The sequence below is a fragment of the Silurus aristotelis genome (genome assembly GCF_946808225.1).
Source record: "Silurus aristotelis genome assembly, chromosome: 20".
Classification (NCBI taxonomy): Eukaryota; Metazoa; Chordata; class Actinopteri; order Siluriformes; family Siluridae; genus Silurus; species Silurus aristotelis.
In genome coordinates, this window is record NC_139593.1 from 3,021,266 (window position 1) to 3,037,328 (window position 16,063).

The 16,063-nt window shown below is 39.1% G+C and overlaps 2 protein-coding genes across 3 annotated transcripts in view; one reads left to right on the plus strand and one right to left on the minus strand.

The window, feature by feature from the left end:
• Positions 1-4,492, minus strand: part of LOC310715893 (adhesion G protein-coupled receptor E1-like) — a 31,069-nt gene extending 26,577 nt beyond the window's left edge. The window contains exons 1-4 of the mRNA XM_083522600.1: positions 4,449-4,492; positions 3,529-3,579; positions 3,398-3,429; positions 3,057-3,134 (exon numbers count right to left, since the gene is read on the minus strand). Coding sequence (XP_083378726.1) covers positions 3,057-3,134; positions 3,398-3,429; positions 3,529-3,579; positions 4,449-4,476 — 189 coding nt within the window. The 5' untranslated portion in view covers positions 4,477-4,492. The remainder of the gene's footprint in view (positions 1-3,056; positions 3,135-3,397; positions 3,430-3,528; positions 3,580-4,448) is intronic.
• A 6,336-nt stretch (positions 4,493-10,828) lies between these two features.
• On the plus strand, positions 10,829-15,154 carry LOC310715885 (uncharacterized protein). 2 transcript variants are annotated; one of them, XM_083522584.1, is made up of 3 exons: positions 10,829-11,086; positions 12,521-14,100; positions 14,232-15,154. In XM_083522584.1, the coding sequence occupies exons 2-3, from the start codon at positions 12,800-12,802 to the stop codon at positions 14,911-14,913; spliced, it is 1,983 nt and encodes a 660-aa protein (XP_083378710.1). In that variant the 5' UTR covers positions 10,829-11,086; positions 12,521-12,799; the 3' UTR covers positions 14,914-15,154. The 2 variants fall into 2 exon arrangements, with proteins under 2 accessions (XP_083378710.1, XP_083378711.1); XM_083522585.1 differs by having other exon boundaries at positions 10,874-10,942.
• The last annotated feature ends 909 nt before the right edge of the window (positions 15,155-16,063 follow it).

The window sequence follows — 16,063 nt, forward strand, 5'->3', positions numbered from 1 at the left end:
ATAAAAGTAGAACCTTTACAGATTTGAATGATGTATTGCTTTTATCTGCACGATCAAAAAACAGTAATTTGAGTTCGTTTCATCGTCATCAGGAATAAAAAACACAAAACGCACGTGTGAATCATGGCGGATTTTGGCGTTTGATTTGAGACTTGTTGAGATTTGTAAAACAAATATTTACGGATTAAAAATATTTTTCGGTGGATTTTATTTATTTTATATCTGAGTAAAGAAAGGATGTCATGAATAAATGTATGTTGTGCTGAAGGTTTTAATTTCACCTCTTTTATATTTTGTCATTTATTTATGTATTTATATATTTAATAAAAATTGTTGAACAGAAATGCTCGCTGCATTAATAAAATTTAGTGCTCTTAAAATTAATTTGCGTTTGAATTTTGACAGCCCAAATTAATGTTAATACAAAAAGAACTTTCAAAATTTTTTCTTTAATGAATGTATTCAGGCTGAAGATCCACTATATAGAACACAAACAGAGAAATGATGATGATGATGATGATGATGATCAGGAATGTCTCTGTTCTCAGTCATGTTCTCATCACTGACTCCCTCTGTCTCATCCATGTTAACCCCAGACTTCCTACCGCCTTCTGCCTGCTCATTGTGAGCTTCAGAAACTAGTCTACATCTGTGGTGTGTGAGAGACAGGAAATGATACACCAGTGGTTTAAAAAAGCAGCACAATGACAGGAAACAAGTTGATGGACTGAAATTGGTGCAAGACAAATATTGACATTTCACCAAATTAATTAAAACTGAAGAAACAAACCTGTTTTGAAAATGTAAGAAGTAGAAAGTACAGATGTTTGTGTAAAAATGGAATGAGTGAAAGTAAAAAGTTGTCCAAAAAATAAATAGTGAAGTAAAAAACTAATACCAGAAAAATCTACTAAATTACAGTAACGAAGTATTTGCACTTTATTATTCAACCTCTGCTGTCTGTATATACACTGTGCGCACAGTTATTAGGCAAGTGATTATTTTGACCATATCACCATTTTATTCATAATTTCCAAGTCCGAGCTGTATAACCTTGAATGCTTATTGGATTCAATGCATATCAGGTGATGTGTATTTGTGTAATGAGGGAGGGTGTGGCCTAAGGAGATCAACACCCTATATCAAGGTGTGCATAATTACTAGGCAGATTCGTCTCCTCAGGAAAAATGGGCCAAAAAAGAGATTTAACTGACTCTGAAAAGTCAAATATTGTAAAAAGTCTTTCACAGGGATGCAGCACTCTTGAAATATCTAAGATATTGGGGCGTGATCACAGAACCATCAAACGTTTTGTAGCAAATAGTCAACAGGATCGCAAAAAACGTGTTGAGAAGAAAATACGCAAAATAACTGCCAAAGATTTGAGAATAATCCAACATGAAGCTACCAGGAAACCATTATCCTAAAGTGCATATTCCACAACTGCAACCTACCTGGAGTGTCAAGAAGTACGAGGTGTTCAGTTCTCAGAGACATGGTCAAGGTAAGAAAGGCTGAAACCCGACCACCTCTGAACAAGACACTTAACTTGAAATGTCAAGAATGGGCCAAGAAATATCTGAAGACAGATTTTTTAAAGGTTTTGTGGACTGATGAGACAAGAATGACTCTTGATGGACCAGATGGATGGGCCCATGGTTGGATCAGTAATGGACACAGAGCTCCACTTCGACTCAGATGCCAGCAAGGTGGAGGTGGGGTACTGGTATGGGCAGGTATTATTAAAGATGAGCTAGTTGGACCTTTTTGTTTTGAGAATGGAATAAAAATCAACTCTCAGACCTACTGTCAATTTTTGGAAGACACTTTCTTCAAGCAGTGCTACAGGAAAAAGTCTGCATCTTTCAAGAAGACTTTGATTTTTATGCAAGACAACACTCCATCACATGCATCAAAGTTCTCCACTGCGTGGCCAGTAAAGGCCTTAAAGAGGAAAAACTAAAGACATGGCCTCCTTCTTCACCTGACTTAAACCCTATTGAGAACTTTTGGGCCCTTCTTATGCAGGAAATGTACAGTGAAAGTAAACAGTACACCTCTCTGAACAGTGTGTGGAAAGCCGTGGTTGAGGCGGCACAAAAAGTTGATATGGAAAAGAAGGTTGGCTATATTGGTCACTGAGGTTTTCTTTTTGAAATTTCAGAAGTGTTCATTTGTAAATTTTGAGCTTGTTTATTATTCTCACTTTAACAGGTGAAAAGAAACAAGTGAGATGGGAAAATCCTTGTTTTTCATTTAGTGGCATAATAATTCTGCACACTAATAGTTGCCTAATAATGGTGTACATGTAGATATTCTATGAAGAAAGCCAAAACTTCACTTTTACTACTTAAATGTTCAGGTTTTAGGGTTTGTTAATTTTTTGGATTGACCAAGAGCACTGTAGTTATACAATAACAAGATGAATTCTCAAAAATACAACTTGCCTAATAATTGTGCACACAGTGTGTACCCACCCCCATCTGTGCGTTCTAGAACTCGTTCAGTTCTCTAGCGATTTCCAAGCCTAGCATTTCATGCCTCACAGTTTCCTGGTCCTTTATCTTTTTTCTCTTTCCTCTTCTCACCTACGCATTAGTATTATTGTTTCCTGACCTCCCGACTAAAGTTTCATGCCTTTACTTTTTCTCGCCATTTTAGATTTATTTTGACAGTTTATTTAATGAAACCTTTCTTACACTGTACTCGCATCCATTTTCTCTACTGTGCATTATTTTGAAGCAATAGCGATTATGAACATGTTCCATACCTAAAGATTGTAGAGGGATGCTGATGGACTGGATGTCGTCTGTTTCCCTCACTAGTTTAGACACCAGTTTCTCAGTGAAGTCCAGAACATTATTTCCATACAGTATTAGATCCTTGTCAGTTGTGTTTGTTTTTACAAAACTCGTAATGTTCATCATGATGTTCAAATAATTCTCCACACTCTATATAACAGACAGGGATACACAAGATTCCGATGCACGAACGGCATATTATTATATTAACATGCATAAATTTACTATTACAAATTAACACCAAATTATTCTCACTTCCTGTGGAAGCTCTTGAGATGTCTTGTTCTCGATTTGGTTCAGCAGCTCACGTGCACACTCTACTGTTACATCATCCTAGTGCACAAAGACGTGATTTTTCATCAAAAATAATAGTAAAAAGTCATTCAGAAGGCTTTAATACTCGCCAAGATCAGGCTGCAACATACCAAAGAAATATTCTGAGATATTTGTCAAATAACATTATCTTGAATTCTGATTGAAAAAATCTTTTAAGGGGTTTCACAGTTATTAATATTAGTTTTTAATACATTCATAAAACAATACAGAAAAAACATGTTTGCGTAACCAGTGTCTCCACAGGGAAAGTTCTATTATACCTGGCAATGTTCAGGTATTGTGAAACCCTCGTCTGAAAAAAACGATTATTTCACAACGTTAAAGAACAATGGCTTGCTGAAATACATCCTTCAGTCATCCATCATTGTGTTCTTGACTTTGTTTTACTCACCAGAATGTGTTTTACAGGTTATAACTGCCATCAGTAACAGAACAGCGATTCCTAGAAGGAAGAAACAAGAAATCAATTAATTACTTCACCACACCTCAGTCAAGGTGGTAATGACATCTGAGCCAATGCTGGAGATACAGGAGAGGACTATAAAAAAAACATATCTGAACAATGTTTAAATTAAATACGTATGGCATGAAATGAGCAAATTTAATTTCCCTGGTAAATGATGATGATTTTAATTATTATTTGCAACATGACAGATTTACTCCAATCGGCTAGATAAAGAAACGTAACCAATGCAAAAATAATATAAATATAAATAAAACCCAGTTTATGTACATAAAAACAGAATGTGTACATTTGCAAATCTCATAAACCCATATTGTAATTTTGTCATTCTAATCACAATTGTATCAGAGAGTTTTTAAATACATTTTAGTGTATTTTATCATTTTGCATTTTTTTTCTTTATTAAATATCAAACATTTTATTTCCTAAAAAGTGTTTACATTTTACAGAAAAATCTTACATATTAAATCAGAGAAATTTATCAGACAAAAAAAAAAAGCTGCTGACTGCCAGGTTTTAGCTGCAATAACATAAGTGTAACAAAGTCCAGGAGAACTACGGGAGGTTCTCCAGGGTGTTCAGAGTTCTCATAAAACATAAATTCCATTATTGGATCACTTTTAAAGTTACTTTACTTCACAGTATTTCATTACAGACTGTCTAATTACCTTCTCATTTATTTAGAGTAAAGATTTATACATTAAAACTGCACTACTAATTGCACTATTTATTACGTATGATTTTATTTCATACAACTGAATCCTAATTTATTAAATAAGATAAAAAAAGAAGTAAAATGTGGTCATACACTCGCACCCAACACCTCATCTGCCAATAAATCTACTTACTTTTCAATAAAAACGTCATTATTTCCATTTTTGTTCAGTAAATTCTTCTTTCCCTGAAATGAAAATGCACAACAAGCTTGTTTTTTAAAGATTAAGGCTATAAATACTCTGTACATATCTTTAAATCTAAATAATTTGCATCCTGGACCTGATGCAAATCGGCCAAAGGGCATTATACAGAATCTAATCAAAGAAAAATATTATGAATTTACTGTTCAGGAGGTGCTTTGTGTGAAAACAGTATTAGAAACACTTTATTGATTTTAATTTTTCACTACACCTAATATGAGACTGTGGTACATTTTGGTTTTGCAGATGTCCCTCTGGCTCTGGACAATGCAGCCAGGCAATGAGGCAACGCCAATACAGATTCCATCCCTGCAATGACTTAACATCCTGCTCAGTGGGTAAAGTCTTGGACACTTGATCAGAAGGTTCAAATCTAAGCACCTTAAACTGCTCAGGTGTATAAATAAGAGAATCCTACTCCAAGGACCACGAAGACATTTTTCAGGTTTCATCCTTATACCAATTCCAAAAAAGGGAACAATATGTACCAGAATGTAGAGATTTGCAAATCTCATTAACCCACATTTTATTCACAACAACGCACGGAAAACATAGCAATCATATCAAGGTCGAGGTTATTTTAAATTTGATGGTTGGCTGAAACACAACTCAAAGAAGTTGGGGATGGGGCACAGCTGTCACAGCTGAGGAAGTTCAACTACCAAAAGTATATGATGGTGCATTTCTACACCTCCACCAACGAGCTCGTTCTCATCTCCTCCTTCACCATCTGGTATGCAGCTCTAGTACCACTAATAAAAAATAAGGCAGACTGCAGCTTGTCACTCTGATGAGAAGATGATTGGCTGCAATCTTCCACCTGTACGGGACCTGTACACCTCCACGACACTGAAGCGGGCAGCTAAGATTGTGGCTGAACCCTTTCACCCTGAACTTTGTCAATCACTCCTTTCTGGCAGGAGAAGGTGGAGTGAATTTGGTTCCTCAAGACCTAAACCTTAAGTCACAAAAAACATCTTTCCATCCACAACTGACCATCAACAAGGACCCTCTATTATCTCTGACTACCTTTGAGTTTTTTCCGATTTTTATAGCACCAGCACACCATCACAAATTTATTGTACATGCAAACAATAATACCTGCCAATAAAAATGATTCTGGAGACCACCTGATCTAGAGCGACTTAGATTTATCTTATTTATAAAGCTGAGCAGCGACGGGGTTAAGGGGTTTGTTCAGGGGCCCAGGAGTCCCATATACTCATACAAGCACACGACTAGTTCCATCTCCAGGCTTATAGCATATAAAAGACTCAAAGGGTGAAAACCCAATTTCGTTGCCATTTGCATTGTTTCTGTTAAATAAGTGTCACTGAAAGCGTCGCGGGTTCACTGGTATCAGGAGAAGACACTCGAAAATTAACTCATTCCATTAATCCTTAAAAGGAGATCAATCAGAGGTACGTGTAATATTGCGTGGCTATTTCTTTCCGTAGTTACTCTCTAAGCAAACACCTAAACAAAAGTGTTTACTTTTCTACACAGGAATAATCCTTCCTGTTTGACTCTTTCCTGAATGATCAGGAGATGGTGAAATGCATGATTATTGTTTGAGCAAGTAAAAGATCTTCTCTTGTGGAGACCTCTCTGTAAATTTATAATGATTTGCATTTGCCTTTTATTTCAGAAATCATCTCTTGCATCTCTCTCGCTGCATTTTCATTCTATAAACCTCACGGTATTTGTGCAGCACAATATATTATAAACTTATACTGTAAATGAGATTCAGAAAATTCGAATGGTTCAATCTTGGAATGGTCTTTGGAGAAGTGTGATGGGAAAATGTAGATAAACAGAGGCATCTCTGGAGCCTCTGGCAAATCTTCATCGAAGAACTACTGCTCTACTGAATACGCAGCCTCGGTTTTAAGCAATACTAAACAAAATCAGATATCGGAGTTCTATCACATGAGATCTTCCACTCCAACCCATGTAAAGCACACCTTTATCGAGCTGGCTTTGTGCATTGTCATGCTGGAAACACCATTCAAATGACAACTTACAATGTAAACAGAACAGGGAGAACCGTAACCATGCAAAGCGAGAATTAACGTGGACTCGAAAGATAACAGAAGTGCAGATGCTGCAAATGACCAAGAGAGGGCAGTACATACTGTACATTTACATCAATTGTTTCAGCTGCTCTGTTCCTTTTTTAACCACTGCAAGATTACAGAGCAGGAAAACTGGTCCTCACACACACACACACACACACACACACACACACACACCACACACACACACACACCACACACCACACACACACAACAAAGAAAACCCCTAAGGATACAAAGAGATGTTTGTACCCTGGGGTTAGAAGTGAAAGAGCAAGTTATACTACATTCTAACACACACACACACACACACACACACACACACACACACACACACACACACACACACACACACACACACACACACACACACACACACAAAGAGTATACAGATGGACCCCAAGTTCCAAAAAATCAACTTACGATAATGGTAGCAATAAGACAAAATTGTAAAAATATAATATACAGTATATACTACAAATTTATAAAAATAGAAAGTTTTGTGCGGCAGGCAAAAGTTAGCAGCGTACATTCCGCCCTCCATTCACGAACCAGCGCTTGTTTATGCACCCGCTGCCACATACATAAATATATGGTTTATACAGTAGGGTACTGTAAATTGTTCTGTCTTCCTAAACTATGTTCTGTAATTTGTTAGATCTTTAACACTATACTGATCACAATTCTTTAAGACTCCGGTGTAGGCTAGGACATGTTTACTCTTACGATATTTTCAGGTTATGACGGGGTCATTATAACTCCTCCCTCTGAGTGTTAAACAGCTGCTCCATGATAGATAATACAGGTAGTCCTCTACTAACGATGGAGATACGTCACGACGACCCCATCTTAAGTCAAAAATATAAAAGTCGAAGATGGTACTATGACTGTGACAGTTTTTCCTGCTTCATGCTGATTTATCATTAAAATTTTCTGCTCTCAACTGATGGTTTTTCTCTTCTTTTTTTCACAACCGGCAGGAGACATACAAGGGGCGTTCAGAAGACACGATTTTACTACTTCAATTGCTGTAACCACACTGAGAAACTACTCCGTCGACCGCTAGCGAAAGTGGGGCATCTCACAGGGCGAGAGATTCGCTCATCCCAACTACACATCCAACATATCTTACATCGTAGGCTACCTGTTGCGCAAAAAGTTTCTTTCGGCTTCTCCCGTTAGGGGTCGCCACAGCGGATCCTCCGCACGTTTGATTTGGCATATGTTTTTTACGCTGGATGCCCTTCCTAACGCAACCCTCCCCAATTTATCCGGGCTTGGGACCGGCACTGAGAGTGGCTGGGGATGGTTCCCTGACCGGGAATCGAACCCGGGTCGCAGCGGTGAGAGCGCTGCATCTTAACCACTAGACCACCAGGGGACCACCGGTATCGCTACCGTCATCGTAAGATCGAAAAATTATAAGACGAACCATCGTAACTCGGGGACCATCTGTATAGATATAGATTTTCATACCACTCATATATTGTTGATATCTTGAGCAATTATGTGCAATTATAATAAATATTTACATGTGCAATAAAGCGAGACATTAAACTATTATTGTAGTCTAACTTTTCTTCCTATATTTGTATATTTATTTATTCTTACAAATTATCTAGTACCGCACTGGAAGGAAGATAGACAGGCAAAAGTTCACCAAGCAGAGCCTTCTTTATTTTCCTAAATTTCAACCTTCATCTTTTCAGTACTCACGCCAGGGCTCACCCACACACTCGAGTTCGGGACGCCTTTCCTTCTTGACGTTTGCCGGCAGTCCCTCCCGGATCAGCACACGCTCATTCGGGGTTCACCCATCTCACGTGCGGATCGGTGCGCTTTCACTCTTAGCGCCCTCTCGAATTTCCTTGCGGACCTGAGCTCCTTTTCTCGCGTCCACCTGAGTTCACTCGCCGACTAACTGCTCTCTGCTTGGTGTCTCTCTCTCCCAGAAGTTGGAGTCTCTCTCCTCTTTATTGGCTTAGCCAGACTGAAACAGAGCACACTGGTACAATTATATTTCTTATTTTCATTTGACTTGAATCTTTACTGTGAGCAACAGCAACCCAACAATTTCCCCTCTGGGATCAACAAAGTTTTGTGATACTGATACTGATTCTGATTCGAAACTCCATCGTAAGTCGGGGACTACCGGTGTAATGTTTTCATTATTAATGTTATACAGTTTACTGTTAGCAGTGGTGAACAGTAATGAAGTAAATGTAATTGGTTCCTGTACTTGAGTAGCTTTTTCACGAATCTGTACTTTACTGAAGTGTTTCCATTTGGGGAAACTTTTACTGAAACTTCACTACATTTCAAAGTTAAATCTTTTACTTTTTATTTAACTACATTTTGCAAAATCAGTCCTTCATTTTTATTTTTGACTCGATAAAAACGTTTATTAAGAGTGTAGAGAGCGAAGCTCGAGGTCATCAAGGATGTAATGCAGCTTTAAATTAGAGCCGTAAACAATACGGCGAGGACAGCACCCTGGGATTAAGAGTCGCTGGACAGAAGAGTCTGCGCTAGTCAAAAAAGTTAGAAATATAAAAGGTCACCTACCTCAAACTTGTTCCAGACCCCCCACAGTTACACTTCCTAAAACGGTATACCCTAATGGCAGTGTCCTCTTTTAGCACGCTCCCTGCACATCCACACTGCAGCATATTGTTCAGGCGCAATTTGAGGAACATGACAAAGAGTTTGAAGTTTTTGACGTAGCCTTTACATTTCCCAGATCTCAACCTGATCAAGTTTCTGTGACACATGTTGGACAAACAAGGCTCAATCCTCGAAACCTACAGGACTTTAAGGATCCGTTGTTATCATCTTGCCATCAAATACAACACCACACCTTCAGAGGTCTTGATTACTCAAAGATGTTTTCTCTCCGATGTGCCATCTAGTAGAGGTCACTATAATGAAAACCGAACGTTTTTTATGCCAGGTGATTCCTTCCTCCTGCATCAGGATCTCTGGGCACAACCTTGAATGACCATGGACAATCAACTGTCCTTTCCGTCTCTCATTGCTAATTTGACTTCCATTTGTACCCCTGAGCAGTTGAGGGGGCATTTGTCAAGGTCCAGCAGTGGCAATTTAGTGCAAGGATTTGAAACTTCCACTTAGAATTCCAACATCTTAACCACTGATCTACCACTTCCCTGGGAGCCTGGGCTTCTGCAGCACTTCTCTACTGATCCCTCCATCTCTTAGAGTACATGCAAGACCTGCATCGTCTCTGTTCTGGTACCGAGGTCATGGACTGAAGTTCCACCATGATGTCAGGACAGCTGAATCACCAGCAGTCTTCAAACCATGTCTAAAGAGATTTTTACATTAATGACATTTTGCAGATGCCCTTATTCAAAAGGACTTGCAGTAGAGGGTTAAGGGCCTTGCTCAAGGGCCCAGCAGTGGCAGCTTGGTGGTGCTGGGATTTGAGATCTTGCTCTTTTGATCTGGATTCAATGTCTTAACCACTGAACCACCACCTCATCAGACCTTCCACTTATCGATGTATGGACAGAAGTATAGACTGATGGTATTCCTACTCTGAGACCTGGATGTATTTATTGAGAGACTTCAAATCATCATTTCATTTCATTTCATCTTCTCCCGCTTATCCGTAATTCGGGTCGCGGGGGCAGCAGTCTAAGCAGATTCCCCAGACACTTCTCTGTGTCCAGGGATCGGGCTGTCAAGGCCCCCGCCTTCGACTGCTGCCCAATCCTCTCAGCACCGGTCCCTTACGGTCCCTCCTGCAGGTGGTGAGCCCACGGGAAGGCGGCCCCACGTCGCTCCGACGTCGCGGTCCTTCATTTATTTTTCTCGTAAGGATCCCCTGGAGCATAGAGGGTTAAGAGCCTTGCTCAAGGGCCAAAGAGTGGCAGCTTGGCGATACCGGGGCTTGAACCCCCGACCTTCCGATCGGTAACCCAGCGCCTTAACCGCTGGAGCCACCACTTCCCCAGACTTCAAATCATTTCTGGAAATCATTTTGGATAAGGAGGCAAACAACATGAATGTAACTGCATTTGTTTTTATGTGTATGCGACAAATAAAATTTGGTTTGATTTGAAATGTCAATGTGTGTGTGTGTCACGGCTTGTGTGTTTGCACTTTAGCTGGAGGCCCAGTTTATATCAGGTGCGTCAACGTAGCCTGAGGGCTCTACAAACTGTCCTTAAACCACACCCCCGTACACACATACACACACACACACACACACACACACACACACACACACACACACACACACACACACACACACACACACACACACACACAGGTGGACAGAGCCGGTTGTGCCAGTAGCGAGAAAGAAAATTCAGTCAAAGACAACAGGTTAGTTTGAAGTATTGCGATGACGGAGGCGGTAAGAATCAAAACGAAGGATTTTTGCTTTCTAAATTATTAATTAAATAAAAATAATCAGCTGAGTGTTACGCTGACGTGATCCCACTTGAGAATTCTTCAACATCTCAACGGGTAACAATGATTTTGATTATGTAAATGATTAATGTTCTTACTATAATCATTATTATTTATATGATTGTGTCTTTAAATCTCACTGGATTGGCCTTCTTAGTTTGCTAAATTGCTTGAACCTGCAAGTGAAACTCTGTCATAAAAGTGAAACACTCTTAAACCACATTACACTTACAGGGTCATCAAGGATAAGATGCCAATTTAAAAACAATAGAATTACTTTATTTTAATTGAATGCAGCTTTGTAATTAGAATGTGCATACTTTAGGACGACTTTGTCGATAGAAACTCAAGTTTTGTGCTGTACACTGTGTGGGTTTATACTGCAACAAATTTTTATTCAATCCCAGTGCACAGTAACTGTTATAATATATAACAGAAACCACATTAAAGAGCTCCAGTATTGTATTTTCACACCCAGAGCTAATGCTAGTCACTCAGTCCGAGTTTTGTATACTTGGCCATTGAAAGAGGTGCGACATTAAGCACATCTGGGGCATCTGGGACAACCTGAGTGACGACTTCTTGTGAAAGAGCGTGACAAGTTAGAACAATGGAGCTGAACTGAGGATTGTGGGAGATGATAATAATAAGAAGAGAGAAAAAAAACAAGTTATATGGTAGTGGTTTCTTTGGTGCTAAGCTCAAATGGATTGGTGCTAACTGTAAAAACTTCAGAGTGAGAAATTAAATATTATTTTACGATAAGAAAATAGAATTTGGGCTGGAATGTTGGTACAGCAAGCAGCAATGCCTCCTACCAGCTACAGAGTCTGATCCAGGTTGATCTCTTGTCTGTGTAGAGCTTATTATTTAGTATATTCAGTCTTGGTTGCTTTCCTCAGGTGCCCTTCATTAAATAAACATGCCTTAGTGGATCGGCAATGCTACACTGCAGCGAAGAAATAAATGAGACTGTGACAGAGGCATTCTACACAGAGTTTACTCCCAGGTCAGACCCCAGTAATCATGGGATAGGCACTGGAGCTAAAGCACGTAGTAAAGATAAATAAATGAACAAATACATAATAATTAAAAGAAAAAAAAAACACACACTAATTCAATAAGAGCTGTTTTAAACAGGCCGCCATCAGGTTTTACTTACAGTAAATGCAAATAACCTTCTTTGGACTAACGGCACAGTGTTAAAAACTCTCATTTCCATAATTGCTGACACTGAGACTGATGTCTACACTGATCATTGTATTGCTTTAGGCAACTGCTAGCAAGACCAGCTGTTCGTGTTCAAGTTTCAGTTGTGTTAACATCTTTTATTCAAATAAACATGATCTCATTTCATTGACAAAGCTGCCTATTATTTTCATGTTACGTCAAAAAAACTTTTACTAGTGTTTAAACTTGAGAGGCTGGTTGAAATATTCTTTAATTTCTTCATGTTGTTTCATTATGTGGTGTGGTGTGTTTTTTACCAAGGTGGCTGGCAAGTGAAACACTACACAACTAAGAGATTAAAAAGTATTTTCCTAAGACCCAGTGGTGGCACACTGGAAGTGCTGGGATCTGCACTAGTGACCTTTCAATCAGCTTTAACCACTGAGACACCAGTGACCCTGATTTTTGGATGATCTTTGCTCAAACTGGATATCTGCAGTCTCATGCCATCCAACAAGATTTGTCCATCCAAGAAGTCATTCTGCAAAATATAAACCAGTTTTTGTTTAAATAAACATTTGTAGATTCAGCACCACCAAGATGGCTTCCCCCAATAAGGAATGGAAACCGAAGAAACCTCACTACATTCCTCGACCCCCAGGGAAACCTTTTAAATATCACTGCTTTCAGTGCCCCTTCACCTGCAATGAAAAATCTCACTTGTTCAACCACATGAAGTATGATTTGTGTAAGAACTCACTTTCCCTTCTTTCTAAGCAAGGCAATATTTCCCTGAACACTGTTGATGAAATTAGCATGGCAACATCTACCACAGAGGAACCAAGGCAAAGTAATGTTTCAGTGCAAGCTGATGAGTTGAAAGAAATGACTAAATCCCAGATAACAGATGATCAAAAAGCCCAACCAAATGATGAAGTGAGGAGCAACATACCAGAGGAGTTCTTATTACATCAGAGAGATCCAGAACCAAACATTAATGCAGATATACTATTGACAAAGACATTCTCCAGGACTGATGAAGTGAAAATGGCAGCATCAAGCAATAAGGAAGAACCCAAGGAAACATCACACAACTCTGCCTTTTCTACTGTTTTACCTTTTCAGGAAGGTCCAATATTAGCCAGTCATCAACAATCAAAGTCCCTCCAACATCCATTTGCTCCCATATACAACCCAATTCCTGTTCATAATTCATTGCCTCTTGACTATAAACCAAAAAAACAGGCAAGAGAAACAGAACCTTTTTACCAAGGAATGGAGTACCCATCTTATGCCTTTCATTACAATTTATACCCCATACACTCTTCATATTCACCCTTTTTCCTTTGTGGCAATTATTGCAATTATCTCAATTCTCCTCCCAATTTTACTCCTTACCTCGTGGGTGCTCTACAACCCCGAATCCACCCTCTTTTACCAGGGCAACTTCTTCCAATGCCCTCTATTCCAACAATCACAAATCCTATTTTAGATCTATCTTATAGATTCCACCATTCAGGTCCATCTGTTAGCATGTACCACCATCAAGACCCGACCCATCTTACCTCATGTTCTGGTCCAGAAATAAACCAGTCTACATTTGCTGTACACACGGGTCATACAACGCCTGGTGGTTTCCATCTTGAATCAAATGCTAAGGAAGTTTTAGTCAAGCAGGATCCTGGGATCAGAGTAAGCCGGCAAACAAACATTCAAATGAGTTCCAAAATTGGTTATTCTCCAACTGGGTCACCAGCTGGTCCAAATGCAACAGGTCAAACCCAGAAACAACTGGATGTATATGGTCAAGTGTCTCCACAATACAACTGTGAAGAGTATAATACTAAGACACTCCCAGATGAAGATGGATCCAGACACAACAGCTCTACACACTTAGATAGGTAAAATATTAATATTTGGCATTCTTTTTTATAAAACATATATTTTTATTATTATTATTTACAGTGGCTATGCAAGTCATTGACTAACACATTGTTTTAATCTGCTTACATGATAATATTTTGAAATCAAGCCCAGAAGAACAGGAAGTAGCAGATGATGATGATGTCGATGATGATGGGTCCCCACTGAACCTCTCAAAGAAAGAGCCTGCTTCCGAGGTTCCTTTAAACCTCTCTATAAAACCAACATCTGATATGCCTACCTCGCAAACTCCGACGCAAGGAGATATTAAAAACACCACATGGGAAATTATGGATGCCAGATCAGTGGAAGAAGAAAACGATGATTCCGCAGATGAGCAAAAACAGACAGCTGCGTTCGCGTTATGTCAGCTAGCCCAGTGGAATCTGTCAGAACAGACAGAAGGCTCAGAGATGAGCAAAAACTTAATCAAGACAGCTGAGACTAACGCTAACTATGTTCTGAACAGACATCAAAACAGTTCTTCACCTCATATTAAAAGCATAACAAAAAACCCATCTGATGTTCCTCAAAACCAAATTCCAGCCAATGAAACTGCTGAAACGCTTGCCTCTGACAGCCCTGAAACAGATTCTGTTAAATTCCCCAATCCAAAACCTGGCGTAGATGTTAACTGCGCCACATCGCATTCTGATAGCACACCGGTCTACCCTTCCGAATTCAAACCCAGAGGTCAGACAAAAGCAGGAAGGCGTCTAACACAAAATGCAAAGAGGAGCAGAGACTTGGTTCCTAGCAATCGCGTTCTCAGGAAACGACTTCGCTGTTAATTGTGTCTAATCTCTAACATCTGATTGCAAGGTGTTCAGAAAGAATGTATCGATAGACTTAATTTCCAGTCCTGTATAAACTTTTGTATAGTGCCTTAAACTGAGGTCATCCAGCAAGTGGAACAAAATCTTTAAACCTGCAAAACAAAGAAAATTTTACTTTTTGTTCAAATTGTTTTTTACTAAAACTGTTGGATATTTATAAATGCTAAAAAAACACAAAAAACTCAACCACCAGAAATTTTTTTTAACCATGACTCTGAATTTGGTAAATTAATTGTTACTTCCTGTTTAAATTAGTGTCATGTCTTGCTAAGTATAATCAAATGTACCTAACAAGATTTAATAGCTACTGGCATTAACGTCTGTCAATAGTCTCCTTAATCCAGAGCAGTGTGAAGTTTCATGCTTGAGTGCACAAAACCACCACTCACTTGCACACACACACACACAAACACACACACGTTAGCAAGTGCACCTGAAACCTGCTAAACCGCATCACCACCTAGTGCAGGTATGGACATGTTGAGCTGTTTGACTGTTGATTTTCTGTTTCTCTTGCTCTCTTCTACCCAGACAAGATGTAACACATGGTAATGCTATAGCAGCTATAAACAAACGTTCATTCGCTAGCATGGTAGCTGTTTTTTCTTTCTTGAAGTTTTTAAGAAATAAAGGAACAACGCATCTCGTCATGTTACGATAAAACCGCAAAGTGTTAAACCCTTGATCTCACATTTATTTCTTATCCAAAGTGACTTACAGTTATCGAATTTATAGAAATGAGCATTTGAATGTTAAGAGCTATACTCAAGGGCCCAGGGGTGGCAGCTTGGTACATAGAAGGTTTGTCACTTGTATATTACAGCACAGTGAAATTGTTTCTTTGCATATCCCAGAGAATTAGGAAACTGGGGGGTCTTGATAGAGCACCCTTGGAGCAGAAAGGGTTTAAGGGCCTTGCTTAAGGGCCCAACAGTGGCAGCTTGATGGCGGTGGTATTTCAGCTTGCAACCTTCCAAGCAGAAATCCAGCATTCTGGATTTTGTTTTAATCAAATACTTTGACCTTTGTTGAAGTTATAGCATAGCGTAATTGTAGACTGTTGCAAACCTCCAGTGGAGACTCAGATAATCAATATAATCAAGCA

Excerpts from the sequence above, each read along its gene's own strand:
- LOC310715885 (XM_083522584.1), top strand. The coding sequence starts at position 12,800 with ATGGCTTCCCCCAATAAGGAATGGAAACCGAAGAAACCTCACTACATT. Across the intron at positions 14,101-14,231 it reads AGCTCTACACACTTAGATAG|CCCAGAAGAACAGGAAGTAG; the intron begins GTAAAATATTAA and ends TTTGAAATCAAG.